The sequence below is a fragment of the Platalea leucorodia genome, assembly GCF_965183815.1.
Source record: "Platalea leucorodia genome assembly, chromosome: 13".
Classification (NCBI taxonomy): Eukaryota; Metazoa; Chordata; class Aves; order Pelecaniformes; family Threskiornithidae; genus Platalea; species Platalea leucorodia.
The window spans coordinates 9,891,193-9,918,861 of NC_138835.1; the positions used below are offsets into that span (position 1 = coordinate 9,891,193).

At 52.8% G+C, this 27,669-nt stretch overlaps 1 protein-coding gene across 2 annotated transcripts in view; it reads left to right on the forward strand.

Moving 5' to 3' along the window:
- The window catches only part of B4GALT5 (beta-1,4-galactosyltransferase 5), a gene marked incomplete at its 5' end in the record, with an annotated part of 39,325 nt that extends 22,254 nt beyond the window's left edge, over positions 1 to 17,071 (forward strand). For both annotated transcript variants that reach the window (XM_082325619.1, XM_082325620.1), the window contains 8 exons: positions 3,430 to 3,564; positions 7,969 to 8,082; positions 8,946 to 9,070; positions 9,752 to 9,868; positions 10,699 to 10,886; positions 11,114 to 11,236; positions 11,756 to 11,857; positions 14,125 to 17,071. In XM_082325619.1, coding sequence (XP_082181745.1) covers positions 3,430 to 3,564; positions 7,969 to 8,082; positions 8,946 to 9,070; positions 9,752 to 9,868; positions 10,699 to 10,886; positions 11,114 to 11,236; positions 11,756 to 11,857; positions 14,125 to 14,272 — 1,052 coding nt within the window. In that variant the 3' untranslated portion in view covers positions 14,273 to 17,071. The remainder of the gene's footprint in view (positions 1 to 3,429; positions 3,565 to 7,968; positions 8,083 to 8,945; positions 9,071 to 9,751; positions 9,869 to 10,698; positions 10,887 to 11,113; positions 11,237 to 11,755; positions 11,858 to 14,124) is intronic.
- Positions 17,072 to 27,669: the final 10,598 nt, after the last annotated feature.

Consider the following 27,669-nt stretch of genomic DNA (forward strand, 5'->3'; position numbering starts at 1 on the left):
AATCTGATTTTCTGACCCAAATTAATTGTGTGTTCTGGATAAGTGTGGGGCTTGGGGAGCTTATCTCATGGTGGTGGGTTGGTTTGGCAGCAGGGGAAGGGGCTCTTGTCCCTGGGCTGGGGTCGGTATGGTCATGGGGGGTTCTTGGTGTTGGGTGTGTGGCATGTTGATGGCACAGCTCGTCCGTGGCCAGGTATCTCCTTAATCGTCTGAGTAAAGGGGTTAATATGTGAAAAGGCAACTGCTGCTTTAAACAAAGCCGGTGTTGTTTGTGCTCGCGCTCCCCTGGGATGGTGGCTGCTGTGACAGTCTGTTCAGGATTCCCACTGCAGCTCCGTGCAAGTCCAACCCAGCAAGCCATGTCATGTGGCTGTGGCGAGGCCCTGCTCCGTCTGCGTCTGCCCGCCGAGGGAGCGGGGAACAAACGGCGCTTTCACTGCGCCCGACAAACCTCCCTCTTCCTTAAATTAAGCAGGGTTTGGATGCTGATTCGTGTGTCTCATGTTCTTTCATGCTTCACCAAACCTGGTTCTGCTTTATCCCCCAAGTAGAAGGCATAATGAAGTAGAAAGCTAAATTACTTGTTCAGCATCAGCGAGTTATGCTTTGCCACTGACTCAAACTCCACGCAAGCTGGAAGGTGGAAGCTTGCTGCCCTCCACCCCTTCCTTTATCAACAGCCTGGTCCTGATAGACATCTCAACTTGAGTGACTTCAGCTGCCCTTTGCTCTGTGCAAAGAGGAGAGGAGCTGTGCCCTGGCTCTTGATTAGCCTTTTGGGTTTTTGGAAAGGGAGCTGGGCAGTCTAACCCTCCCTGGTTGCTGATGGCCGAGGTGAGGCTGTGCGGTGCCGCTCTCCTTATGAGTCCACGCTCTGCTGTGCTTGCTTGGCTTTGGCGGATGCTGTTCCTGTCGCTGGATGTGTTGGTTTGTGCTGCCTCCTGGGAGAGCCTCGCAGTGCTTCTGGCTGCAGCTTGGGCTGGATGCTGTCATTGGGGCACGATGTTATAAACATGTCCTTAGGAGCTGTATGCTCCAAGCATCAACCCTTATATGTTGCCTTTGCAGCCGAGGCAGAGCTGTGATGTGGGCTGATGAGCTGAAGGAGAAGCTGCCCAACTTCTACATCTTGTCATGGTCATCTGGGAGACCTGCCCTCTGCCTGGCCTGCACGGGCAGGTCGGCCGGAGCTGCCCTGTGCATCCTGCCCCAGGCCCTCAGGCCGCGTCAGCCTGATTGCATCACTCGCTTATTCACCACTAACCCTGAAATAGCCCATTTCCGCGAACTTTTATTTTTTCCCCACAAACTCCCATTTCCCTAAGTCCTGGTTGGCAGCTGCCTGGCAAAGCTGGAGCTGTGATGGGAAGGGATGCTGGGGCTGGACTGCTGGTGCTGGACCGCCGGTGCTGGGAGGCGATGCAGTTTCATGCTGAGCTCTGAGCAGGAGATGAGTCCAAGTGCAAGCATGTGAAGGTTTTAGGGCTGGGTGTAAGCCTTTGCATGGGGAATTTAAGCTACGTTTGTTTCTGGCCTATGGTGCCACATCAGAATGCCAGCTTTTCCTTGAGCCTTATCCCCTGGGGATCTGCTAGAGCAAATTCCCCGTCTTTCTGAGCAGGAGCAGCCCTCGCTGCCTCTCGCTGTCATTGCAACAGGAGTATCTTGCCAAGAAACTGCACGAGAGCACGTATTCATTTTGTAGCCATCACTAACCGACCCGGCAGTTACTCTGGGTTGCAGAGCTGGCCCCACAAGAGGAGGGTGAGCAAAGAGGGTTTGGGTACAGTTTTAGCTGAGGCAGCTCCTGCTTGTCGCTGGCGTAACCGCTGGCTTAAGGTGCCATTGCTGGCTCTGCCACGAAGGGTACATGTATGGAAGGGAGAGGCTGGAAACAGGCATTTAAAATTGCGTTTCAAGCCATTTCGTTGCCAAGCACTTACTGCAGCCAGCCCCCTTCTTGCTGAAAATCTGGTGATTCCCCATGGCTTGGAGACAGGCTGGGCACAGGCAGCGCCTGGGCATGGTGTGGGAGCTCTGGGCATGGCGTGGGGCTCCGCTGCCCTTTCAAATATTTACTTAGCTGTGTGAAAACAAAATACGGTTGGGATTGGGAAATGCATCTGGGCAGCCTTTCTGGAGGCTGACTTGATCTGTGGGTGTAAAAGGGCAAAGCAGGGCAGGGAGACCGGGGGCAGTGCGTCAGCGTGTGTACCAGTGGGCGGTGTTTGGGGGGACCCTTGCTCTCTGATAGCGGTGCCGCCTCCAGGGTGCCCTATCTAATCTGCGCTCCTGGTGACTCCAGCAATGACTGTACCTTCCTGGCGCTGGCAGCTGCTGGTTTCGGGCTGCTACAGCTTGTGATATGCCTGCTGTAGAAATGACCTGTCAGTTATGGATGTTTCCTGGTGACATTTCATCGGCCACTGCCCTTCTCTAGGCAGGGTCTCTGTTTCCTTGGCCTGGTGCCCTCTTCCTCCCTCCTGGAGTGTCTTTTGACCTGTTTTTTTAATTACTAGTGCAGAATTGGCCTTCTAGATCTCCCCTCCTCCCTATTTTCAAATAAAGATGCCCCCCCCCCCCTTCATTCTTAAGCCTAAAATTTCACTGCAGGGGGGCTGTGGCTGGCACTGCGATGCTGGTGGGGAGTGCTGTGGCATGCACAGTGGCAGTCCTGCTGTCCCTGTGGGTGGCTGTCCTGCTGTCCCTGCAGGTGCTGCTGGTGACGCAGGGCTGTGCTTGCTGCTGTTTGCTCTGGGGCCCATCCCTGCCAGTGACGGGTGTCAGCTTAAACTGAAACCTAAGTAGGCTCTGCCTGAGCGGTGCCAGGGCACGGGGTCAGCGGGAAAGGAGTGGAGGAAGAAACCCGGCTGGGGGGGCCGGCCCCAGGGACCCAGGCGGCTTGTGCTGCAAAATGCCGCCTGCTCTGGGATGTATGGATTGCCGGTGGGCTCAGAGACTGGCAGTGGGATATTTTTTGTGGTGCCCATTGAGGTACCTCTGCCAAGCATATGTCATCCCTTGGTGCTGCAGTCTAGGAATGAATGCCCTTCTCCAGGTGTGCAGCTTAGTTTCCTGTTATAATGATATTTCCTGATTAAACTTCCCTACTTAGGCAGCAAAAGGTACCGTTGTTTAAGCTGCAATGCTGCATTACAGTCTGCGTTGTCAGGTCTAGCTGGGTACGTTCCCCTTATTAACCAGCTGGGTTTCCAAACGTGCCTTGCACCTCCCCGACTCTGTGCCCTTCCCAGCTCCTGTCGGGCAACCAAGGCACGTGTGACCTGGGGATCCTCCTGGCAGGAGGGAGCTGAAACCAAGCAGAAGGCAGGGAATCATTCCAAAAGACTCCTATTTCTCTTTCCTACAAAACCTGATGCTCATGGAAATACTCTTTTTTTTTTTTTTTTTTTTTTCTCTCCCTTGCAGTGAACACCTACCTCTTCATGATGCAAGCCCAAGGCATCATGATTCGTGAAAACATGCGAACAATAGGAGCTCAGGTGTACGAGCAGGTGGTCCGCAGTGCCTATGCCAAGAGGAACAGCAGCGTGAATGACTCAGGTATTTCTTGAATAATTGTCATTTTGATCAAAGGTTCCATTTCCATTGGAAATCGAGTTGACCTGAACCACTCTATCTTGAAGGAATTAATTTATGCTGGTAAATGCAGGGTGGGAACTTCGATTAATTGGCTTCTTTTTTATATATAATATATATGTATATATATAAAAATAGATGTAAAAATACATTATATGTATAATTACTCTGTATATAGACACTATATATATAAATTATATTAATTTCTTTATATAAAAAAAATTCAAATGCTTCTAACTTGTATAAGGGGTGAAAATCTTGGAAGGTCTCAAATGATGGCATGTCAAGCCGAAAACCTCTTTGCTTTCCAGGAATTCACCTTGTTAGCTTCAACCAGTCTAAGGGTAAACACTTCCAAATTCAGTGCAAGGATCAGGTTTCATACTTAAAAAACAACTTCCCAGGCGCACGCGTGCACAGAGCCCTGGCTCCGTGCACATGGAGGAGCCTGTGCTCATAAGCTTCACTCTTCCCATGCAAGGATGAACTGAGATGACTTGGCTGGAGATCTGCCACAAATAATATATTGAACTTTGGGCAGAATGCAGGGAGCAGAGTCGCAGGCTCCCACTCCCAAGCTGCTCATCATCCGTAATATAAAGCTGATAACAGGGTTACAAGTTTGGGGGTAAATATGGTATAGCGAAGCATAAATGCGCACGGCTGTGTGTAAGCCAGGGGGAGGCGTTGCCTTCGGGCTGGTGTGACACCGAGCGTGTACCTTCCCTGTTGACATGTCACCAGTGTGTCACGCTGGTGTGGCTGGCATCAGGCCGGGGAGCTCAGCTCCTCCGCTGCAACGGTTCATCAGTGGGCGCCAATAGAGTTTTTACAAGGCAAGATTGTGTCCTTATTAATAAAAAATACAAGCCGTGTCCTTGCTGCCCAGCCCGCCGAGGAGGAAGTGGTGTGGCTGCTGGGTCAGCTGTATTCTGACTGGGGATGGGCACGGGAGGGGAATGATCAACTTGCACAAGAGATTGGCACCCCAGGTCACCTCCTCTCCCTGCTGAAGCCATCCGAGGCTGCCAGCCCGGGCTATTTTTAAGGCTGGAAACATCAAGTAAAGCAGATACAGGGTGAGGAAGTAGCTGATCCCTCGAGGGGAGGAGGGTTAGATGCTCCACTGCTGCTGCTCGCTGTGATAAGAGCCTCCGTCCTGCTGCAGTCCCGGCCCTCGGGGCTCTGAGCCCTCTGAAAATCTGCTGTGTGCTCCTGCTGCCTGCAGCAGGCAGGGGAATGGTTACCACATTAGCAGCAATGATACTGGTACTGCTGCTACTGAAATAACTGGCTTTCCTTGGGCCTCTGGTCCATCCCAGCTCTGCAGGCATGGGCTGATACCCGTCCTGCCCCGAGAGCTCCGGCTGCGGAGATGGTTTTAACATATACAAGCACTATTCGGCATCCTTGGGTGACCTTCCCTGGCAGGCAGGTCAAAGCAAACGCGTGACGGATGGCGCTGACATCTGGAAGGCGCATGGCACTGTGGCCACAAGGACTATGTGAACACCGGGATCAGTATCTTCCCTTCCCGGCTCTGTTTTTGGGTGCCTTGGTGGGATCTGGGTGGGTAGCACTGCCTGGTTAGCGCATCCTCCCCGAGCTGCTGTGGGCAGCATGACAGCCAGGAGAGCAAACCTGCCTGGTACGGCTGCAGGGAGGGACCCAGCAAAGGCCTTGACCATCCCCATCGTGACTCAGAGCTGCTGGCAGCAGCTCCTGGGCTCTCCTGCCCCCATCCTACCCCACAGGCAGCAGCGGGTGTTGCATCCCTGCACATCCCTGCATCCCTTCCCCTCTTCCCAGGAGAGGCGTGCAGAGCAGGGGTAGGGATGCTGCTGCCGGGGCTGAGCTGGCACAGGTCACAAACCAGTCTGGGCAGCAGAAGACCCTGTGGCCCCTCTTTGGTTGTCCCTGCCCCAGCTGCATGGCAGCTCCTGCGAAGCAGGAGGTTGCTGATGCTTTCTGAGCTGCAGCCTCTCTCGTGGGTCCTGCATGCCTCTGGCAAGGGGCTGGGGGGGAGCAGCTTTTTGTGCAGTGCTGCCTTGTGTGTGTATCCTCCCGGGACCTGTGTCTTTAATTTCTGGGCAGAATCCTTAAAAATGTGATATCCCGCCCTGAATGGCAAGGTGACTAAGCACAGGGGGGTCTGCTGCAAGCACAGTGTGCTTCTGCCCATCTGTCTGTATTTATTCTTTGCCTTTAGCTTCCCCCCCCCCGCCCCTGTATTAAAATGAGGAAGTAATTTATAACATTTTCAGCATTTTCTAATAGATGCAGTAATAGGTTTCATGTTTGGTGAGCCAAGAGGGGTCCCTTCTGTGCTTCCACAAGCAAAAAAGGCAGCCCTTCGTGCAAAAAAGGGGAGTTGAGCTTCATGGTGCATTGTCAGCTGGACTGAGTATTGAGAGCATCTCTGGCAATAGGAGTTTAATGGGAACCTGGTTATTAAAATTTACAGCAGTGTCAAGCATCCAAGATAATATCTATCATACTTGAAAAGCCCTTAGATTCTGTTTACAAGTCCATCTTGAGTCTGAGATAGTCTGGGTACCACTTATTTGAGTGGATAAACAGTATTAATGACATGATGGTATGTACTAGCACAATAAAGCAAGCTGAAATATCAGGCCAGCAATGAGTTGTCCCAATTGATTTAAATGAAAGATTTTGACCTTGCAGGTAAAGGCAACCTTGTGACTAAGTTATTTTTTTTTTTTTCTTGATGTGTCATTAATGTGATTATTAGATGCAGCCTTTCTGCTATGGAGAATATCCAATGCTTATGCAATTTCTTAAATGTCCCTGTCCTTAAATATGACTTAGATTCTTAGCACTTAATCTTAGCCGATTCATTCACTTCACTACATTGTAATTCTGGGTTTATTAAATTGCTCTCACTGTAAAATGTGTGAAACCTTTTCGCTATCAATATGTTCTTGAAACTAAATGTATGCTTAATTTGAAAGGTTATAGCTGCTGGTTTAAAAAAAAAAAAAAATCTGAATTTTACACTGGGTTCAGTAAAATAACTTAATCTGGCTCCCTACTGTAAATCTACTGGTTGCTGATGGATCACTGCAGCCCTTGTGTCCTAGGCTTTGCAGAGCTGTTTGGACAGCTCTCGGGGGGCAGCGGGGGGGACACTAGACTTTCTTTTGTCTCTGGGTGCCTGAGTACCAGTTGGTTTCTACTGTGCTCATGAGAAACCAGCTCTGCTCTTGCTCTGAGTCAGCCCGGTGAATGTCAGCCCCATGGCGTGCTTCTGCCGCCAGCTGCTGCAGGAATGGCGGTGCACGGTAAAGTAATTGGAATGGATGAGGCCTTTTCATCCTGGTAGGTCTGGGGCTGCCCGTGATGGGACTAGTTGGCCTCGGCCCCAGACAGCCACTTTCCAAGACCTCTGTGGGGTGTAAGGTTGGTGCTGCTGCCGTGGGTGCTGTGGGACCAAAAGGCCAACTCCCTGCTAAGCACCTGATGCTCAGAGAAAGTGGAGAGGCAGCTGATGCTTTATTGTGGGCAGGGAACTTTTTTCTAGTGCCTAAAATAAAAGTCACGCTTGGCTAAAGTTGCCTTATGCAAAGCTGGTGACTTTACTGTAGAAAGCAGAAGTTCACGGTTATATAAAAAGCTCCTTAAAACATCTCCAGGTGTAACAAGCTGAGGGTTTTACTCAGAAGGTGAAAGGATGCAGGGGAATGAGGGGGCTGGAGAAATGTGCCGAGCTAGGCACTGCTGTGGCTGCTGGGGCATGGGGGCTCCTCCGCTCTTGCGTGATGCAAACCGGAGGAAAGGCTATGTGTAATGTGATCGTTCTTATCGATCCTTTGAGGAGGATGCGAGGCAGGATTTCCCTGCGCGGGCTGCTGTGCTGATGGTCCTTGCTGGCATTGGGACCTGCTTGGGGACTGCCTTCTCTGAGCCCGTGTTAGGAAAGGACCCGCTGGAGGAGCACGTCCCCTCTCGCTGTGCTGTGGTCCTTTGGGGACAAGGTGCTAACTAGCTTTTCCTTTCAAGGGCCGTGCGCTCCTTCGCTTTGAGCTGTTTGTGATACCTAAAGGTGACACTCAAAATTCCTCCTCAGGCCAGAAAATGCAAAAGTTTCTTTGGCGTGGTCTCGTCTAAGGCAGCCCGAGATGTTCCAGCCGTCCCACAGCCACCTGCCTGAGGATGGGGATGAGCACCCAGTTGGGTTGCAAGTCTAGGGCTCATGCTGCATCGGGACACCCTCGTGCCATTGGGGACATTCCCAGCTGCAGGTGGCCGTGAAGTTTGCTCACAGTGGCACGGGGAGGTGGCTGGAAATAACAAAAGACCTGCAGCTCAAATGTAGACTTTTTTTTTTTTTATATATCCCTTCCCCAGATTATCCTCTTGATCTGAATCACAATGAAACCTTTCTGCAAGCCACAACATTTCTTCCTGAAGACTTTACCTACTTCCCCAACCACACCTGTCCCGAGAGGCTCCCTTCTATGAGTGAGTAGCATCCCAACCGCCCCATGCCCCTCTCCTGCTCCCTGTGGCTTTGGAAGGCACATCGTGGCGTTCCCCAGCTCGCTGGCATTGCACCTTTCCCCACTGGGCACTTGGGGATGAATGGGAGTGCTGGTCAGAGCCCGGTCCCCTCCTGGGAAATCATTGTTTACCCACTCACACGAATTAATCACTGCTATGTCAGAGGCATGTATCCCTGCCGAAGCAGGAGCCCATCGCTTGGCAAATGCAAACAAAAGAGGGATTGTGCACTGGGAGCTGGTGAAAAGACTCGGCCAGCCCTTTTCCAGGGGCAGTGGCGGAGAGGTGGCTCCCTTGCCCCTCAGCAGTGCTGCTGGTCCCAGCTCCGAGCTGTGCTGGGTACAGCTGGGCAGGGGCTGGTGCGGGAGACAGGGTGGACCCCCCCCGGGGAGCTGCAGTCAGGAGAAATGCTTCCACCAAAGCGATATTGCAGTGGAAAATTGGGCTTTTGGGGGTAAATGTTTCCTACAAGGGGGAAATGGCTCTCTGCTGAGGTGCAGCGTTTTGTGTGTGCTGGAAACCGGTATGGAGGAGTAAGGGGGAGCCCTGGCTGCTGCGGGTCTCTAATGGAGAGCTGCATCCAACAGCAGCCACAAAGGCTGAACAGAGCCCAGCTGCCAAGGAGATGGAGGTGTTAGGAGTCATACCAGCAGCATTTCCTAATCATTTTTGTTGGTGCTTTGGGGAAGAGAGGTTGCCTGCATTCAGGGCCGGGGACAGCAGGCAGGGATGCAGCAGAGTGCTGCCCAGAGCAGGCACCGAGCTGCCCCAGGACCATGGCGGTTCCTGACCCCCTCCTCTGCTTCTCCCCGCTGTCTCCGCAGAGGGCCCCATCGATGTAAATATGAGCGAGATCACGATGGAGGATATCCACCAGTTCTTCTCAAAAGACCCTTCCATCAAGCTGGGAGGCCACTGGAAGCCGAGCGACTGCCTGCCTCGCTGGAAGGTAACTGGGGAGCTGGGGAGCCCCGTGTCCCTGCTGACCGTGGAGGGTCCTGGGCGGGTGGTGGGAAGATGTTAATGGGAATGTCTCTAATGTGCTGAAGCTCCGGAGTAATGGATATAAGGATCTCTGAAGTGAGGGCTGTAGTGCCTGGGGGGCAAATGCTGAGCTCAGGGGCTGCTGTAGTGATGCGTGAGTCGACTCTGAGCTTCTGCACGGACTGCCAAGGAGTCAGGCAGGGAGCTTGCCTGCCTGCTTCCCTGCTGCCGAGCCTCCCGCTCCCCCTGCCGCCCTGTCTGGGGTAAGATTTGACCTGGAGAGGCAAGGTGGCACTGCTGGGGACTCCTGTCCCCAGAGGGAGGTGGCTTAGGGCAGTATGGTGGCAGGGCCTGGCCCCGCTCCTGCTGTCCCCAGTGCTGGGGGGGTGGGCTGCTGGTCTCCCTCCCACTCAAGGTTACATTGAATTTTCCCAAAGCAACAATTCCCCAGAAAGTGAATAGGAATCCATGTTGTGGGGGTTGAAAGGGTTTCAGGCTGCTCAGCCCTACGTGGGAGAGCTGAGACACCACGTTTAGTGCTGCTCCCCCTCATAGCACCAGCCAGTCCTGCTCCCCAGCCCAGGGGTCGGTCAGCGGCTGGAGCCACTGGTGCGGTGCAGTGAGAGCTGTGTCCTCTCCCTCGCAGGTGGCGATCCTGATCCCATTCCGCAACCGATACGAGCATCTTCCCGTCCTCTTCAGACACCTTATTCCCATGTTGCAGCGGCAACGTTTACAGTTCGCCTTTTACGTTGTGGAACAAGTGAGTGGGCCCTGGGACGGTCGGGGCGGCAGCTGCTGGGGCATGGATGTGCTGCACTAGAAATGTGTCTGCTGGAGCTTCTGCTGCAGCCAAAGCTGCAAGTGTAGCTCTGCTCCATGTCCTGAGGCATTTACCTACTGGATCACATCATTTATAGGTTTGGGGTTCATGTTGCAATGTTTTTAAGTTGTCCCATTCTGCCTAAAAGTGGCACAGCTGAGAGGTGTGTCCTAAAGTGACTGGTTTTATCTAAAAAATAAAGTAGAGATTCAGTTTTTTAGAAAAATCCTGGATTGGAGGAGATGTTTTTAAAAAAGACAACTTTGAAACAAGCATTTGCACTTTAAATAATGTTTCAGTGTTTTTGTATATCTCTAGTAGTTCTGGGGAGCATCTCCTAGGCACAGGAATGGCCTGACCGGAGTTACGCGTTTCTTGTCTGGGCAGTATCTAGAAGACTTTCATGAATGTAAAACATAAGACTGTCATTTGATGTATACGTGAACCTGTCACTTAAGCTATCTGGCTTCATCCACACAGTAAATGTACCTCCATATTTAGTTCTGTCTTAAAAAGATTGATCAAAATTGGGTTTTTTTCCAAGTGTCTGAGTAATAACACTCCAGCATCTTTATTTTTGCTCCTGTACAGTAAATTGAATATTTTAAGTCTTGGTTGATCTCACTAGTCTGTTCCAATACATCGTTTCCTTCTGCGGCACCAATGTGGGAGCTGGTGCCCTCCGCAGTTTTCTAGACAAGAGCGAGAACGCACATGCGGAGCACGAGCTGCACCGGGCTCTCCTTGAGAAGGAACTTTCTCCCTCCTAGGCTGGAAACCAACCCTTTAACCGTGCCATGCTCTTCAATGTTGGCTTTCGGGAAGCAATGAAGGACTTGGACTGGGACTGTCTCATCTTTCACGATGTGGACCACATACCAGAAAATGACCGGAACTATTATGGGTGTGGGCAGATGCCAAGGCACTTTGCAGCCAAGCTGGATAAGTACATGTATCTGTAAGCACTGTTCTTCTTCTGCACTACGGTAATAGCTAAGGAGCCAGTGTTAGGCTATTTTGTTTAAAAGGCGGAAGATGAATCTCAGTTTGCTTCTCAGGCTTTGTGCAAAGTGAACATAAGAGGGGAATAGAAGAAAGCATCCTCACAGCTCAGACTTTCCCCACTGCAAGCGGGAGAGCTGCAGCACTGGCAGGCTCTGCCCTAACCCCTTCTCTCCTGTTTAGGCTCCCTTACAACGAGTTCTTTGGTGGGGTGAGTGGCCTGACTGTCGAGCAGTTTCAGAAGATCAACGGTTTCCCTAATGCCTTCTGGGGCTGGGGTGGCGAAGACGACGACCTCTGGAACAGGTTTGGGCTCAGCTGGTGTCCCTGAACTCTGCTTCTGATGGTTCTGCGAGCCAAGCTTTGCACGTGCTGTGAGGGGAAGTGTTGTCACTTCTGCAGCCAGCGCTGGGCTTGCTGTGCCCGATTCACCCAGGCTGGGGAAGAGCCAGCCTGGCTGCAGCGGCTCGGTGGGAACGGGGGCCTCTCCAGCCTGCACAGGGAGTAGGTTGGAAGCAAACAGAGAAGCACTGGTTGGGAAATTATTGGCTTTGTGTGCAATATCCCACACTGCTGAGCTCAAACTGATCTTGGCCGAGCTTCTGAAGCCTCAAGGTGCCGAGTGTCATGGGACTTAACCTGGAGCCCGGGCTGGAGCGGGGAGGTTTGCATAGCTTATCTGCTGGATGGAAAGGCAAAGCTGCGGTAGGAGCCCCAAGCGCACTAACTGTGCAGCCCTGGCAAGCACTGACGGCACAGCAAATGCAATGGTTTATTTATTTATTTTTTTTTAATTTACTTTATTTTTTTCCCTTTCTAATGCAGAGTGCAGTATGCAGGCTACTCGGTTACTCGACCAGAAGGAGACACAGGGAAATACAAATCAATTCCCCACCATCATCGGGGAGAAGTGCAGTTCCTAGGAAGGCAAGTAAATTTTTTTTTTTTTAAGAATCCCAAAGCCCTTCACAGAGCCTATACCATGTACAAGGCTCCCCGCAGCTGTTTGAGGGCACTAACAGCCTTAACTCATAAAGGAAACTAACTGCAGGGAGATGGAGGCAGAGCACTGCCTGGATTCCTCCATCCCTACGTTTTTATACCCCGCATCCCTACGACGAGAGGTCCTTGTGTTGTAGCTGTAGCTGCTTGGATGTCATCCAAAAGAGGGGGTTGTCAGCATGGCAGGCTGGGGGCCTGTCCTGTATCTCCAGGGGGATGTTGCTAAAGGGGTGGCTAATGCCAGATGTCAGAGAAGCTTCTATGTTTCTAGAAGAGCCTGATCTAAGTGTTAAAGGAGGCATTGCTCAGCCTGCAGAAGGCAGTGTGGAGGCTCTTGTCAGGTATCCCTGGGAACACTAACAAAGTCCAGTAGCAGCACCCTGGGTTTGCACTACGAAGGCAGTTGCTGTTGCAGAAGCAACGTCCCCCTGCAGTGCTGTTACTCAGTAGTGGACACTTTGTCTTTTTTCTCAAAAAGCTAAGTTTTCCCTGGAGGTTTCCAGGAGGGCTCCAACCCCTTCCTCCAGAAGCCAAGGTTGTTTCAGGGAGTACAAGGGTTGGTCAGATGGCTGCTTTTGCTGGGGGACCTTGGTGGAATTTGAGTCTTCTGAAAGCTATGCAACAGAAAACCAGAGAAATACCTTTTTCATGAACAGCTGCAGGAATTACTACTCATAGGTGATGAGCTGCTAGACAGTGCAAGCTCCGTTCTGCAGAGGGGCTCCTGGCCGCTGCTGGTTTATGTTGCAGATACCATTTGAGCTATCTGCTGGTCTCTTCTTACAGAAGACTCATTTTTGGCAGAGTTTCCATTTGAGGTTTTGTCACCTTTAGCCCTGGTTTTCATTTCTCTGTTGGACAGAATGCAGCTTAGATGCTTATCTTGTTTCACTCTTGAAAAAGGGAAGTCCATTTTGGCTTAAAAAGCCATATTTAGTCAAACCCTCGAAGCGTGGAAGGCTGGGAGTGCAGTGGGATTGAGCTCTTGTTCCTAATGCTCCCCTGGTTGTCTCCTGGCCCCAGCCAGGAGCCCTAGTTCAATGTCAGCAGGAGTTGTGGGTCAGTGCTGTGGGAACGGGGGGCCTGCGGTGAGGATGGCCAAGGCAGCAGTTTGCCCCGGTGAGGCTGATACCCGTGCTGCTGAGCAGTCCTGTATGCACTGCTGCATCTGGAGCCCGATGTCCAGCCTAGGCGAGGCTTAGCAATAGATATTCTCAGTGTCCTGCCTCTGAAATCTCTGCTTCCCTGTGCTCTACGCTTACCCACAGGCAAGTACTGACTGCTACCATCTGAAAGCCCTGCTGCTTCTCCCACCCAAGCAGGGAGCAGGGGGACCTGTCACTTTTCACTGTGGAGAAGGAAAGTGTTCATCAAGACATTAAGTGTCCTGCCCGTGTCCTGATGCTGTGATGTCTTTGATGCCAGTTTTGGCACTTCCCTCTTTGCTTTGACCCAGTCTTCCTCTTCCTCCCAGCACATCCCTGCCCTGGTGCTTTTTTGGTCCCCAGGTCCCAGCCCAGCTCCCACTCACCCCGGTGCTGCCAGGCCCCCAGAAAGTCAGTGTCCTGTCCTGCCGAGATGTTTCTACTTACATATTTTATTTTTTCTCTCGCACCTTAGCCCTTATATCTCATCATGCTAAATTTGGTTGAGGCTGGTTTTGTGCACCAGCTGGTTTCCTTTCCCCAAACCATCAGTCTTCTAGTGTTACTTCCTTGTCCCCCATCCCTCAGACTAAAAGCATTAGTTCTGTTCTTATTTGTGGTCCAGTTTCTTAAAAATGGAAAGGACCACATCGCCCATCAGCTTCTTTTCTTGAGGAAAGCATCCTGGTGAGGGCTTGGCAGGATGCCCCCGAGCTCAGCCCCTTCCTGGGATTGGGATCTGCAGGCTTTGGGCAGGAGTTACAGGTTGTTTTGGCCGCTGGGTGCTTGCTGGGCTGCTTGGTGGCACAGAGAGCATTTTGCTCTTCATCAAGTGGTGGACTATAATTTTGCGAGGTCTGGGATGTTTACCTGCCAGGAGTATAGAAGCGAATGATGGTCATCTTTCTTAAGGGCTCAGAAATGCGTTGGTTTATAGCTGCTGATGGGCCTGGCTGTTTTAAGGGTGTTTTAGTCGTGTTGGGTGGACTTTGCAGGGCTCTGTGGGATACGTGGAAGTGACACTGGCCTCTGGTTCTCGTTGCACAGGTACGCCTTGCTGAGGAAGTCAAAAGAAAGGCAAGCCCTGGACGGCCTCAATAACTTGAACTACTTTCCAAACGTCACGTATGACGCCTTGTATAAGAACATCACTGTTAACCTGACACCGGAGCTGGCTCTGGTGACCGAATATTAAGAGGAGAAAATAACTTTGCTCTGCCCTTCACCAAGAAAGCACCACGCTAGACTTTTTTTTCCAAGGGTTATCGAGGACAAGCAACACTTTGTCTAATGAAGGATCACAGTATTTTGGAGAATAAGGCTGAAAGTGCGCGCACAAATTGCTCTAGCTGTACCAATCCAGCCCGATACTCGTGCAGCGAGCTCAGCAGTCTCTTTCTTTTTTCCGCCACTTGCTTTCTGGGTTTCAGGACAACGGTTTGACCTGCTGCTCTCGTCTCCACATTCCTCCTCCAGCAATCTCCACCACCGGGACTCGCCTCGGACGCGCTTTCTCCTCCAGGAAGCAGCTCAGCTGAGGGACTCTGGCTTCCCAACAGCGAATGTCGGGAGCGATTCAGTTGGCAACTGCCCTGGTGGAAGATCAAACAACTTCTGATACCGTTCTTCTATGTCTGTGCAGTTTTTTAAATGACCTGCTTGAAGTATATACAACAGAATCGCTTCTTAAAGAAGTGTAAGTGTAAATAGGCTGTGTAAATTGCCCCTTTTTATTTTTCTCCTATGGCTCAAATCCAAGCTAGAGGTTTACATACGGTCACTCATTTTAGTCCTGAATTCTGTAAACACTTGTGTGTGCATCACTGTACTTGTGCAAGGTGTTCCCTTTTAAGCCAGTGAGACTGCTTGCATGATTTAAGCTGTGCATATGCAGAAATGTTCATGGGACAGGGTCCTAAACTTTCCAATGTAGCGGATGAGAAATACAGCCGTGTCATCACTCATTCCAGAAACCTTTTTCCAGGTGGCTTTTTCCAGGGAGAGTGAGGACATGGGAATATTTATGGAAAAACTCCCCTTTCTGTCAGTTTTGCAACATGATGTGCAAATGAATCCAAAAGCCATACAGAAGAAAATCCCTTTCCTGTTGCTGTATATCCCACTGATGGCACGTGTGAGCTTGGCAGATTGCTCAAGAGCTCGCATCCACGCCGCTTTAGGAAGCGCGGCCCGGGTCGGCTGCTCCTGCCCACCTGCGGTCCTCGGGATGGGGCAGCCGGCCGCACCGCACCGAGCCCGCCCTGGACCGGCAGCACCCTGCCGTCGCTCCTATAATGTGACGGTATGGTTTGAGAGGTTGTTTTATTTTGTATTTATTGTGTAAATCTAGCAGCACACTGAAGTGCTGTCAGGCAGAGCCAGGCAGTGTGCTTGGTGATCGCTGCCGGCACCTGGCAGCACTTGCACAAGCCCAGCTGGTGGGGCAGGTTCTCACAGGTTAGTGAGAGTGAGAGAAATGAAGGACACATGAATCAAGCTCATGAAAAAATGAGGACCGGGAAGCGGAGAGCTGGGTCTGATGCCCCATCTAACCACCCAAACTGGAGTGCCCCCTCCCTCCCTTCTCCCATCTGCCATCCCCACGGCCGCTGTGGGCAGACTGGGCGCCGGGCTCTCCTCCCCACTGACACAGCCCAGTCCTCACGCAGCACCGACACAGTCACTTTTACTGGACCTCTCTGACTTAAAAGTAAATACATTGGGGGTTGCTTTTTAATTTGTATTTATACAAAACAATGGTGGGTACTTAACCTCCGAACTACTTTACCTTTGTTTTTATTGCATTGTTTGCCTTCGGTTTCCTTAACTTCTCATGGTTTACATTGTTTTCTTGGTTCCGTGGACGTATGATCCCCATACGCATCTGGTGGGTGTGACTGCCCAGGGCATTCCTAACCTGTATCCAGAAAACGTTATAGAAAACACGAGTTCTTGTTGTGTAGATCTTATCGGCCGGTATGAGAGGACAGCGAGCCTGCCCTTGAAAAGCGCTGATAAGTTTGTAACTTAGGTTTAAAGTCTTTGAACTTACATGTGCTTTAAACTCGCTTCCCGAGGGGATTCAACCTGGTTATTTATAGGCAGAGATGAGGATTTGCTTTTTATGGCGCATATAGCAATAAAGACTTTTGCTTCTGAATCTTGATCTCTAATTCACGTGGACCCTTTTCAGATGCTGAACCCGTGTTGCCCTGCCCTTTTCTTTCATCTTGAGACCTTGCTAGAAATCTGTCTTTGTTTAATGGTGCTTCAAACGAGGAATGTATTTCAACTAGTCCAAGTTCACTACCCCAGGAATCATGCATGTGTGTGTGAGTAGGTGTTAAACTACCTTAGTCGGGATCCTCAGCCTTTGATGTGTACCTGACACCCATCGCACCTTGTGTTGAACAAAAAGCCGTTACCTCTGCTCAGAAATGCACTCTATGGTTGGCACGAAAGGGTCCATCCCCCCCCAGCAGCATCCCTCTTCACAGTTCCTTTGTTCTAATCACGTGGAATTTTTTTTTCCCTTTTTAAAATGTGGAATATCTGAAAATGTGCACTGTTAATCTTATCAACTATGTCAAATACTGTATAGTAAATGTAACTGTTAAAAACATACTGTCAAGCGCATGTGCTGTTATGGTGTAAAAATTCTCGTATTAAGGAGAACTTGTACATATTCTGGCAGCTGAAATTCAACAAGGCCACTCGTTCGCCCCTTCCATGTCACCACCGTCGGTCAGCCCCGCTGGAGGGCAGGTCCTGTTCAATGCTGACTTTTTTTTTTTTTCTTTAAATGAGCCATGTGGGTTTTATTTGCAAAACTATGTATTGACAGTTAATTATCTGTAAAGCTCTGCTTCTCTATGGGAAGTACCATCTGAGCAACAGCCACGCGCTTTGGGTCGCTCACCATCAGAAGCGGCTTTAAACTCTAAAGTAGCTTTCCATCATCATGGCCTTTGAGCTTACTGTTATGTTTTTAAGAGGTGCCAGGGGGACATTTTTGCACTGAAGACTAGTGTTTTAAAACACACACACACTTCTCAGCAAAGCAATCCTTTGTGTCATTACATTTATTTACCCATGCGTTTGTACATTTTTGTATTTGTTAATTTATGAATGATTTTTTCAGTAAAAGATACATATTCAAGAACAAAGATTGCAGTGGTTCCTTTTTTTTATAGGAGGTTGGGATGTGCGCTTTTTTTTTTTATAGGAGGTGAGATCTGTAAGGCCAGAGGTGTAAGTGCTTATGAGAGTTTATGAATGGAGAAGGGTGAGCCCTGGATGCTAAAAGCTGGTTAGAAATTTCTCATTAGGGCTGGCCAGAAGTAAATAGAGTGCAGGATGGGGATACTCCCCAGGCTCTTACTACTCTGTATATGCTGAAGCCTTTTTTCCAAGCATCTGCTTCAGTGTAGTACTGATGGAGGGGCCGGCTGCTTTGGGGCAGGTGGGTTTAGGAAGGTACTTGGCTGAAGGTGGTGCAGGGCTTGGAGATGTCGGTGGGGAGGGTTGCTAATCAGATTTTTGATCAACAAACCCAGGCAGACAGACACGCTTCCTTGCAGCAGCTTTAAAATATCTTTCTCCTTCTCTGCAGCGTACAGGCATGCTAGAATAAATAGCTGGCAGCCCTGGGTTGTTCCAGGCCTTGCCTTTATTTAGCTCTCCGTCTTCTGGGAAGCTTCTTCCCACTCGTGACGCTTGGCTGGAGCCAGCGGGGTGGCAGGTTCCTTCCAGCCGCTGCCACCCGCCCAGGGACGACAGCTTCGCCTCCCCCTGCGCTTGCAGGAGCGAGGGTGGGAGCCTGGCTGTGCGCTGGTGGGAGTCCCTGACCTCCGTTTGGGGGATCCCTGTGGCCGTGTTCTTCCACAGGTACCCCAGCTGCGGGGGTTTTGTTGCCTGCGTCTCCCCTGCAGCGGCTGGGCTGGGCAGGGGCTGGAGGAGATGGATGCACACACAGAAATTTGGGGTTGCCCCTCTACAGGAAAAACAAGAAGGGTAGGGAAGCCTCCAGCCCATGTCCCGGGAGCGTGTAGGACCCCCTCACCGGGGCCAGCTGCAAAAAGAAGAGCTGGCAGTGAACCCCCTTTGGCGTGGGCTGTGCAGGGAGGGTGCCAAAGAGAGGAGCCCTGCGAGGGACCGGCATGGCAGCGCAGCTCCAGCACGGCCACCGCTGCAAACCAGCAGCCGCAGAGCCGAGGCTTTCCTCTAGAGCAGCCCACGCCTGCGGGGGAGAGCGCTCCCTGCTCAGGCTGGAAAATAGCTCAGCCTTCTGTGCTGCAAAATCCTCGAGCTTTTCTGTGGAGCGCATAAAAAATCCCCATCCACCAAAGCAGGGTGTTTTCTCCCACTTCTTTCCCCCCTTCGTCTCTGTGTGGCACAGTAAACCCGCCCGGGATGGCCGGGGCTGGCAGCCGGAGCCGCACACATCCCGGGGCACACGGCTGCCCGGCATCCCTGCCCACCCGGAGCAGCCCAGGGGGACGCCCGGCATGGGAGCTGGTGGAAAGGCTGGGCAGGAGCTTGGGGCAGGGTTTCTCTCCCGTTCACATGTATTTTTACAGCACTCCCCAGCCCCAGCGGGCTGGGAGGTGTGAGTGTGGGCACGGACATGGGCTGGGGAGAGGTGGGGTGCTGGTCCCCACGCTCCAATGACCATGGGGTGGAAGTGTGAGGCTAATGATGCTTTGCATTTACTCCTTCCCCTTCGGAGCACCTGCTCTAGAAATCAGGCTCTTTCTGATAAATACCACAACAACCATAATGACTTTTTCCCCCAAAAGATTTGTGCAGCAAAACCTTTTCCTACCAGAGACGGGTCTTTCTAGGCACCAGACCGGGGTGGCTGCACCCACGTAACTAAAGACGGGGCTAGGAGAATGATGTGGCCCCTCTGGCCAGGCAGATGGAGATGAGTTACTCCAGCCGTACGTGTAAGGGGCTGATGAGTGCCAACAGCGTCCACCCCGGCAGGACAGGCCCGGGCTGTCTGCCCAGCAGCACAGCCCTGCTGCTGGCATGTGGCATCGGTTCGTCCCCTGGTGCTCCTGCACGAGGTGATACCCCTGGTGAAATCTCAGTATGGCTTCAGAGGCTCCTCCAGCACTAGGTTTTTAGGTTAAAAGTTTCTAGTTGCAGCAATTTTCCTCCCCTTTAGGGTTACTAATTTTGTCCAGGGAGTGGGTGGGTTGGGAGACAGTGCCGTGAGTCACCAGCCACGCCAGAGCTTCGTGCTGGTGTGCTGTGGCTGTTGGGTTGGCCCCTCTCCCCCCGCAGAGGGAAAGGTGCTGCTCCCCCGCCGGGCACGGCCGGGGGGTCCCGCTGGCCCCCCGAGCCCCTGGGTTTGCTGCTCTGGGTGTGCTTCCCACGGGAAGGGCAGGGTGTCCCGGATATTTATTCTTCCCTTGGGCGAGCAGTAGGACCATATTGACTGTTATTTAAGAAGGGCTCTTGGTAGTCAAGAGGCGAGGAGAAGTGAACAGGAGTGGTGGGGTCACGGAGGATTAACTGTGGCTCTCAGGCAGCTGCCCTTCCTAAATCCTGCTGGGGAGGACTTCCCAAAACACCCCTTTCCTCTGAAAGACTCTCCCAGGTGCACAGCCAAGGGCTGCCAGCAGCCCCTGCTCCTCTCCATGCTCAGTACCTATAGGTACTGATCTAGCTACAGGTGGAGCTCAGCCCCACGGCCATGTCTGCTGCGCTGCTGCCTGCCCTTAGCATCTCCCACCGCCCTGGGTGCTCCCTTTGCTCACCCTGCCTGTGCCCACCCAGCACCCTGCTGTGCCCCCAGCAGCACCCAGCGGAGCAAGGAGCCTCGGTGACATCCCTCCAGGGATTTCGGGCACCCCTTGGGCTGTGCCAGCGCCCTCCCAAGCTCTCCCAGGAGAGAGGAGAGCCCCCGGCACTGCCCCCCTGCATGGCAGCTGGGCTGCCGGAGCGTCAGGCCAGGGCTCCATGACATTCAGCCCGGCTTGCAGGGTGTGTTGTCTGGGGAGCGATGAGCAGGGCCACAAGCACTGGTCCACGTCATGGCTCCCAGGCTCTCCAGCACCGCTGACGGCACTGCGTGCCTGCCAAATTGCTTTTGGATAAGAAAAGAGCAAAAAGGGGAAAATCCAGTAACTTATCTGGCGTCACTTGAGTGAAACAAGAGCAAACACTCCCTTGTGAGCAGCGGGGACTCGGGCTGGTCCTTCACCCCCATTGACATGGCGGATGCCACCCCCTCCAGCACTGGCGGGGATGCAGGACGAGTGGGTGGGTGGTTGTGCCAAGGTGGCTGGGCCAAACAGGTAGAGCTGGTCAGTCAGGGATAACTATGGGATGCCTGGACATGCAGTTGAAAAATCAGCTCCTTAATTGCTGTCTCAAGCTCAAGGGACAGCAGGCAGGACAGTTTCCGAAGGCCATGAATGTGGTGGCATGTTTGGGACTCTTGCACAACGGCCTTTGTCACCAGGACCGCCTGCTCACTGGTGCGGCAGATTCCCAGAGAACAGGAATGCTTCCTCAGCCATAAAACTGTGGGTCACCTTGCAATAAGTGCCTTGCTGTGGGGCCAGCGTGAGCCGTGGCAGTGCCCTGCGACCTGCTGGCGGGACCAGGAGGATCCTCCTTCCCCTGCTCTGCCCTGGGAGGTGTCGGGGATGGGCAGTGCCTCCCCAGGAGCATCAGCGTAAAACCCACGGCCTCAGCGCAGCCCTTGCAGCCACATCTCCGCCCTGCTGCGGTTTGCATTTGCCTGTGGGATGGGCTGGGGGGGGTGATGCAGCCATCCTTGTGCTGCCCAGAAACCACTGCCAGGCACCCAGGCTCCTGCCTCCTCACGCTCATCCCGGCACCGCTCTCCGTCTGATTGCATTAAAGCAGCTAATCGCATTATCGGGGCGATGGCCCAGGATCCATCACAGGGTACAGGCGTGCCGGGGGCTTTGTTATCAATGACAGCGTCTCCCGCCCATGGCTGAGACCTAATCCCTGAGCCTGAGCCGAGACCTCTGTTTGACAAAGCAAATTCATTCATAATTCAGAGCTGCTTCTGTAGCTGGAAACTTCATAGGTGACTGAACAACCGGGAGATGCCACGGCCCCCAGCAGCCAGCCCCGGGGCAGAGGGGGACAGAATACGCTGTCCTTAACAGAGCTTATTTCTGTTGGGGTTTAGAGCCCACGTAGACAGGGGTCAAATGAGCCAGGGCTGGGGTTTACAGCAGCTCGATGGCCAGTAATTCTGTTCGGCACTAGGCACGGGTGGAGCTTGGAGCTCTTTGCCTTGGGGGAGCAAGGGGGTTACTTGAACACAGGTCAGCTTTTTCGCCTGGGTGAGTCCCTGCCAAGCTGCTCTCTGCTTCGCTGCCAGAAGCATTTAATCCCAACAAAAGCAATTGCATGCTCTGCAGAAGGGGCTGCACCCCCAGCTACGGAGCACGCACGGGGTGACTGGATCTGCTGCCCTCGGTCTCCCGGCCAAACCTCTGCTGACCCTGGGAGGAGGCAAAAAGGAAAAGCTGCAGAGATCCAGCTCAGCCCCAAACCAGCGTGCGGGAAGGAGGAGAGCCGCCCCCAAGGCCCCTCGCCCAGCTGCAGCCCTTATTTCAACAGGCTGCAGACAAGGCAGGTGCTCCAGCGTAACCCCGAATAGGCGCCGGGAGAGCAATTAGCGCTCCCGCCGATGAGGAGCTGCGCCCACAGGCCCCGCTGCCCCGAGGGGAGGTGGGGCAGAGCCCCACCGGAGCCTGTCCCTGTCCCTGTCCCTGTCCCCGCGCCGCGGCCGGGGCGCTGACGGGGCCGAGGGCACCGGGGGGCAGCGGCGGGTGCGGGCGGGGTCCGGGCTGGGGCGCGGGGGGAGCCCTGCGGCGGGGAGGGAGGCGGGGCCGCTCCTGCGGGGCGGGGCCGGGGCGGGGCCGGGGCGGGGCCGGGGCGGGGCCCGGCGGGCGGCGGCGCAGCGCGGTCCTAAAGCCCCACCTGGCGGCGGGCGGCGGCAGGGAGCCAGCCCGGCCCCGGGGTTGGGGACGCCCCAAACCCCCGTCCCGCTCCTCCTTAGGCAAGGCTGGGGGGGCCGGCCAGTTGTTGCGGGCATCCACGCGTGTTTCCCCATCGGCGCACGGGAGAAAAGCCGACCACCCACCCTGTGTCTGGCCTCGCAGGGTCCGTGTCCTTGCAGCCCCGGGAGCAAGGCTGAGTTCGGCTCCCCTCCTGGGTTTTTCCACAGCAGCCGTGCCCGGTGCCGTCCCCGCGGGGCTGGGTGCCACGGTGGGCACCGGGCTGGAGCTGCGCCGTGGAAAAGAGGGAGCTTGAAAGGAGGAAAGCAGAGAGAGCCCGTGGGGAGAGGCCCTCGGGGGGGGCGAGGGAATGGGACGGGGTCGGGGGCGCCTGGGGAGAAGGGAATGAAGGGAAAGGAAGGCACCGTAGGGTATTTTTCCATTCCCAGGAGCAAAAGTTTTCAGCTCGGCATCGCTGGCATTTGCTGATCAGGGCAATGATGCGAGGTGGACAAAATAAAAAATAGCTTGGGGAAAAACTGGGTCCAATTCCTGCAAGATAGGGAGAAATCCCAGGTTTTCAGGGATATTTAAAAATGCAGAGTGAAAGCTAAGTGTGAGTCCCAAAGTGCCCGAGGAAACTGAGCTGCTGGTGGGTAAGCAGCTGTTGGCTTTTGCTTCTTCGGCGTGAGATAAAGTCTGGCCTTGAAGACGCTCCTGGACACCCTCGTGGTGCTCTCCTGATTCCTGTGGGTGAGTTACTCCTGCTCTTGCAGCTGTCACTGACTGCCAAGAAGAAATCATTGTACCTGTTTTTCAGTTGCTTAATTGCTTTCTTATGCACAGTGCCTAGCCATGGGAATGTCTGGTAAGGATCTCCCTTTCCACTGCCCCTCCCCGAGCAGAAGGGTGGATCTGCTCTGGATTTTCTTGTCCCGTGACCAAAACCAGGGAAAGTTCTGAGCTGAAGAGAAACATTTGTCCTCAAACTCAGATATGATGTTTCATGTTCATGCTATTTTACCCTTCTATTTAATCCTTTTCTCTATTAATATTTATCAACATAATATTTTTCTTCTTTTAAACCAAGTCAAAGCTTTGTTTTAAAGAAAAAAAGTAGAATAAGTTTTTTTAAAGCTTGGACATTTTTCAGCTCCCCTTTTCCTCCTTCCGTGTCTGTTTTGGCCCAAACTGCAGCCTGATTTTAATGAAATATATTATTCTATAGAAACATCAGCTAAGCGTGCCTAGGTCTAACGCTGTCAGCCTCCTGAAATGGAGAGCTGCAAGGTCTTCCTCACACCAGGAGATGGACACAGGGAGGTGAAGCCGCTTCTCCTTCACAAGGACGAGCTTAGAAATCCAAGCGCTCTTGCAGCCAGGCGCTAGTCCCAGCATCCCTGCTCCCTCCCTGGGGCTCAGCGGGGCTGGGTCCCCCGCCCTGCTCATCGCACCAACCTTTGGCAGCCGCCTGCCTTTGTGTCCCTTCCTCTGCCGTCGGCATGGGAGTGCTCCTTCCTCTGACTTTTGGAGAAGGGCAGCATCCTCCTGGGTGCCTCCAGGAATCGCCGTGGCCCTCCTGGCCCTTGGTCCCCCAGCAGAGATCTGGCCAAGCCTAGAAAGGAGCTGAAGTTGCCCGTGCTCTGATGCTTTGTCCGGATAAACCGTGTGGCTTTTGGAGGGAGAGAGCGGGGACCTGGGTCCTCCGTGGCTGGAGGGTCTCTGCAGACGGTGTGAGCAGGTTTGTGATGGTCCGACTGCCTGCCTGCACAGGAGGAGGTTGGGATGTAGGTTTGGACAACTTGGGAAGGCATTTGGAAAAGGACACGGGTGTTTCTGCACATCCCATGAGTCTCTGTCTTGAGAGTTTTTTTCCCTTGTGGGAAGTTCACAGGGAATAAAGCGTCTCTTGGAAAACCAAAGTGTCTTGAAGGCTTAACTCGCGCATCCCTGCTCCCAAACGCTGTGCAAGCTGGCGGCAGTGGCCGCTCCCCTGGAAGCATCTGCTGCCCTAGCTCCGGGAGCACTGGGTCCCACCAGGTGCAGTTTAGGACACGGTGAGGTTTTTTAAACCTGATGCTGGACTCCTCTCAAGTACTGTCTCCTCTTGAGACACTGCAGTTCATGTTTGTCTTAAGTATAGATGAATATCACAAAGTCTGACAGTGGTTTATGTTGGCAGATTCCTGCTGCCCTTATGTATCTATCTTGTGCAAGTTAGATGATGTGAATCAGTTCTTTGGGTTTTTCATGTTCTTATTTGGTAAACTCAGGTTCATGTTTTGGGAAACACTCCCCAGTGCTCTAGCATAATCTGTGGGTTTAAATCTACTTTGAATTAATGCTCATTGCCAACATTTTTCAAAGTAGATATTGAATGAGAGGTTTTTAGTTAATATAAACCAGAGTCAATTTATGATGACAAAATATTGCTAGATGTGTTGGAGAAAAGACAATCTGCTGAAATGTTTGACTAAAGTCAAGTTAAAAACTGGAATGTTGTTCTTTGTTCAGTGGATTCCCAAAGCCCCGCTGCAGCAGGGCGGGGAGGTCGCTCGTCACCAGCCGCCTTTGCCAGCTCCCGGTTGTGTTTCAGGAGGAGGATGGAGACTGATGTTTTCCAACAGCCTTTGGCAGTGAGTGGTAGGTGGGGCCCTTCAGAAACTCCGCTGGTCTGTTTTGATGGTGGGTTTGGTTTTTTGCTTTTTTTTTTTTTTTTTTCTTCTTCTTTAAGATATCTTGAGTGCAAAATGTGGCTATGGATATTTTGCTTGAGATGAATCTAAGAGTGCAGAGCCTTAAGCATGGTCTGTACGTAGACTAGCAACTTCCACGCTCCCCTGATGCAAATGCTGAGGGTTGCACCTCGGACGGGCTGTAACGCTAGCAGCACCCAGGCAGGAGCACCGTCAGGGCCTGCAGTGCCCGGCAGCGATGGCCTGCGCTTGCGAGCTGAAGGTTGCCAAACCTTTTCTCTCCCCTGACACAAGGTGGTTAAACTTGCCATGAGGTTTTGCAGCCTGAGGGGCTGCAGACCCAGCTGCTGCTCAGAAACACCCGGGTCCAGACCTCTGCTCTGCAGTGTCTGTCCGTGCCCCATCACTGCGTGGCTCGGTCACTGAGCCTGAAGGCAGCTCGTGCTCTATGAAAACATGTCCTAGTGCTGGCAACCTGTTCATACACAGCTATTGGACTTAATTGTATTTTCATTCCCAAATAACTTGGCTAGAATGGGAACACAGAGGTTTCTGTGGTCCTCACTCTTGCTCTAGGAGTTACTCTGCGAGAGCTGGGACAGCCTTGTTAGCCAACGGCATATAGTGTCTTCCTCTCCCCTTCTCTAGGGCAGAGAGAAGAAGACAACGTACCTGCCTGTTTTCCCTTGGTTCTCAGCCTGAGGCAGCCGTGGGGCTGTGTGTGCATGGAGCGGGGAGAGATTTATTTGGCTGGGTAGGATATAACAAGATATCAGCGTTACCAGTAGTCCTTCTTGATTGCTAAAGCAGCCTACAGCTAAAATCATGATGCTGCTACTGGTGTGCCAGGACCGCTGGCTGCAGGCAGGTCACTCCTCTGTGCCCTCCCTCCCATTTCCATGCCTTCTGCCGGGGCTGCCAGGGCTCTGTCCCACTGCGGGGCCATCAGCCCTGCTGCGGTGACCCGAGTCCAGCCTCTCGCAGGAGGCTCTGCTCCCCGCGGGGCATGCGTGGGGATGGAGGGTCCGAGGCCCGCTGCGAAATGGGCTGAGGAATTAAACAGCAGCCTCTCTTCAGGCTGCTACAGCCGTAGCCACGTGCATCGTTTCAACACAGGATATGAATGGAGAGGAGGAACCGCAAGCAATCAGGTGAAAACCATGGTTTTCCTGGGATGAAAATTATAAATGTCTATCAAATACTTTTTCAAAACTCTCAAGGCTTGCACTATGCTTTGCACAACGGAGCCGAACGGGAGTTCACAATCTGAATCAGTGCTGGTCTGAGAGGATCAGTAGCTCTCAAGAGCAGATTCAAACTTGCAGGGCTTGAATTTAAATAGTTAAATCCCCTTCCCTACAGTGCAAGTTTTCTTCCTTGCTTGCCAGCTGTCAGATCTTGTATTATTGTCTGTATGACATGCACTTATGAAATAAAGACATTAATAAGTAACAGAAACAATAACTTTTCCTTCTTTGCAGTGACACTGCTATGAACATGGAGCAGAGCTCCTCAGCAAGGCCCCTGAGTGGCTGCAGGAGGCTGCGTGCGCTCTAAGCAGCAGCTCAGAGTTTCCAATGTGAGCTTTTCCATTCAGAATAATCTAACCTGTTTCTTATCCAAACATGTACCCAGAAGAGTGATGCCAGGGCTGGACTTTTATATTATTTTATTTCTTTAAGGGGAAGGTGTGCTCACCCTCAGACCCTTATTCAGGGCAGCCACTTCAGGCGTGAGGTCCAGCCTTTGCGCATGTCCCTGTTGAGTGTGGCTGCCTCCACTGCTTTTAAGGGATTTCTGTGGTGTATTGAAAGATGACTGGGATCAAATCATTGGCAGCTTCTATTATAGTTTGGGTATTTGTGTGCTGAATCTCTGCACCAGACCGAAAATGAATTGGATAAGGCGGGGTGGCACTGGGGTGAGTCGAGTTCTGTCCCTGGCCCTGTGACCCTGGTTTCTGTCCAAGCCTCTGCGCAAGGGCCTGAGCCAGCCCTCTCTGGCAGTGGTGCGATGCGCTGCCGTCCTTGGACCATCCCACGGCGAGAGTCTGGAGCAAAGGCTGGGGGTTAGCTGCCAAAGCACCGAAGCAGTGGTTGCTGTGTAGATCTGGACACATGGGCATCTCAGCCCTGCAGTTAAACTGCAGGGTGCTGGAGAAGGGCAGAAAGCTTGTATGGGGCTGGCAGGACTGTCTCTGGGAGGGAGAGATCGTCCTCAAGCCTGTAACGGGCATAACTCAGCTAAGAGCAAGTTACAAACCTGAAAGGTCTGAGTTAGAGGCTTGATTTTTTTTATAATTTTTTTCGCATCCTCCTCAGGCATGGAGGTGCTTTGCCAGGGGCCGAGCAGTCACAGGGTGGTGGCTTTGCAGGGGGCACGGAGCCAGGTCCCTTCGCCATGGGATGCTGCAGAAGGCGGGCACAGAGCAGAAACCACTCGCCAGTACCATGCTGTACTGAGTTAGCTGGGCTAAACCAGCATGGTTTCATCTGAAAGGCTCAGTGCTGTACAGCTCTGGAAATCTCCTGGGTAAGCCCTGTGGCTCCATGTGCCAAGGAGGATGTGAAATCGCTCCCTGGGACACTACTGAGTGGTGTGAAAAGAGCAGAGGGTCGGGTCTGGTCACAGCGAGCGGCGCGGGGCTGCTCGTTTCTGCGTAGCGCTTGCCGCCCTCGCAGCCTCGTCAGCAGAAATGCCGATCTCTGCCTGGAAGAGGCGTGCTGCAGCAACCAGACCTTTCGGCAGCGCCACAGGCCCCACCACCTCAATCGCCATTGAGCCAAGCCCGTAGTGGCCTCTCTCACCCAGAAGTTATCCCTCCTTGAAATGTGGAAGTCATTCCCTCGTGGAAACCGAAATGTGAATATGCTGGGGGCGGTGGGTTGGGCTGTGTTCGT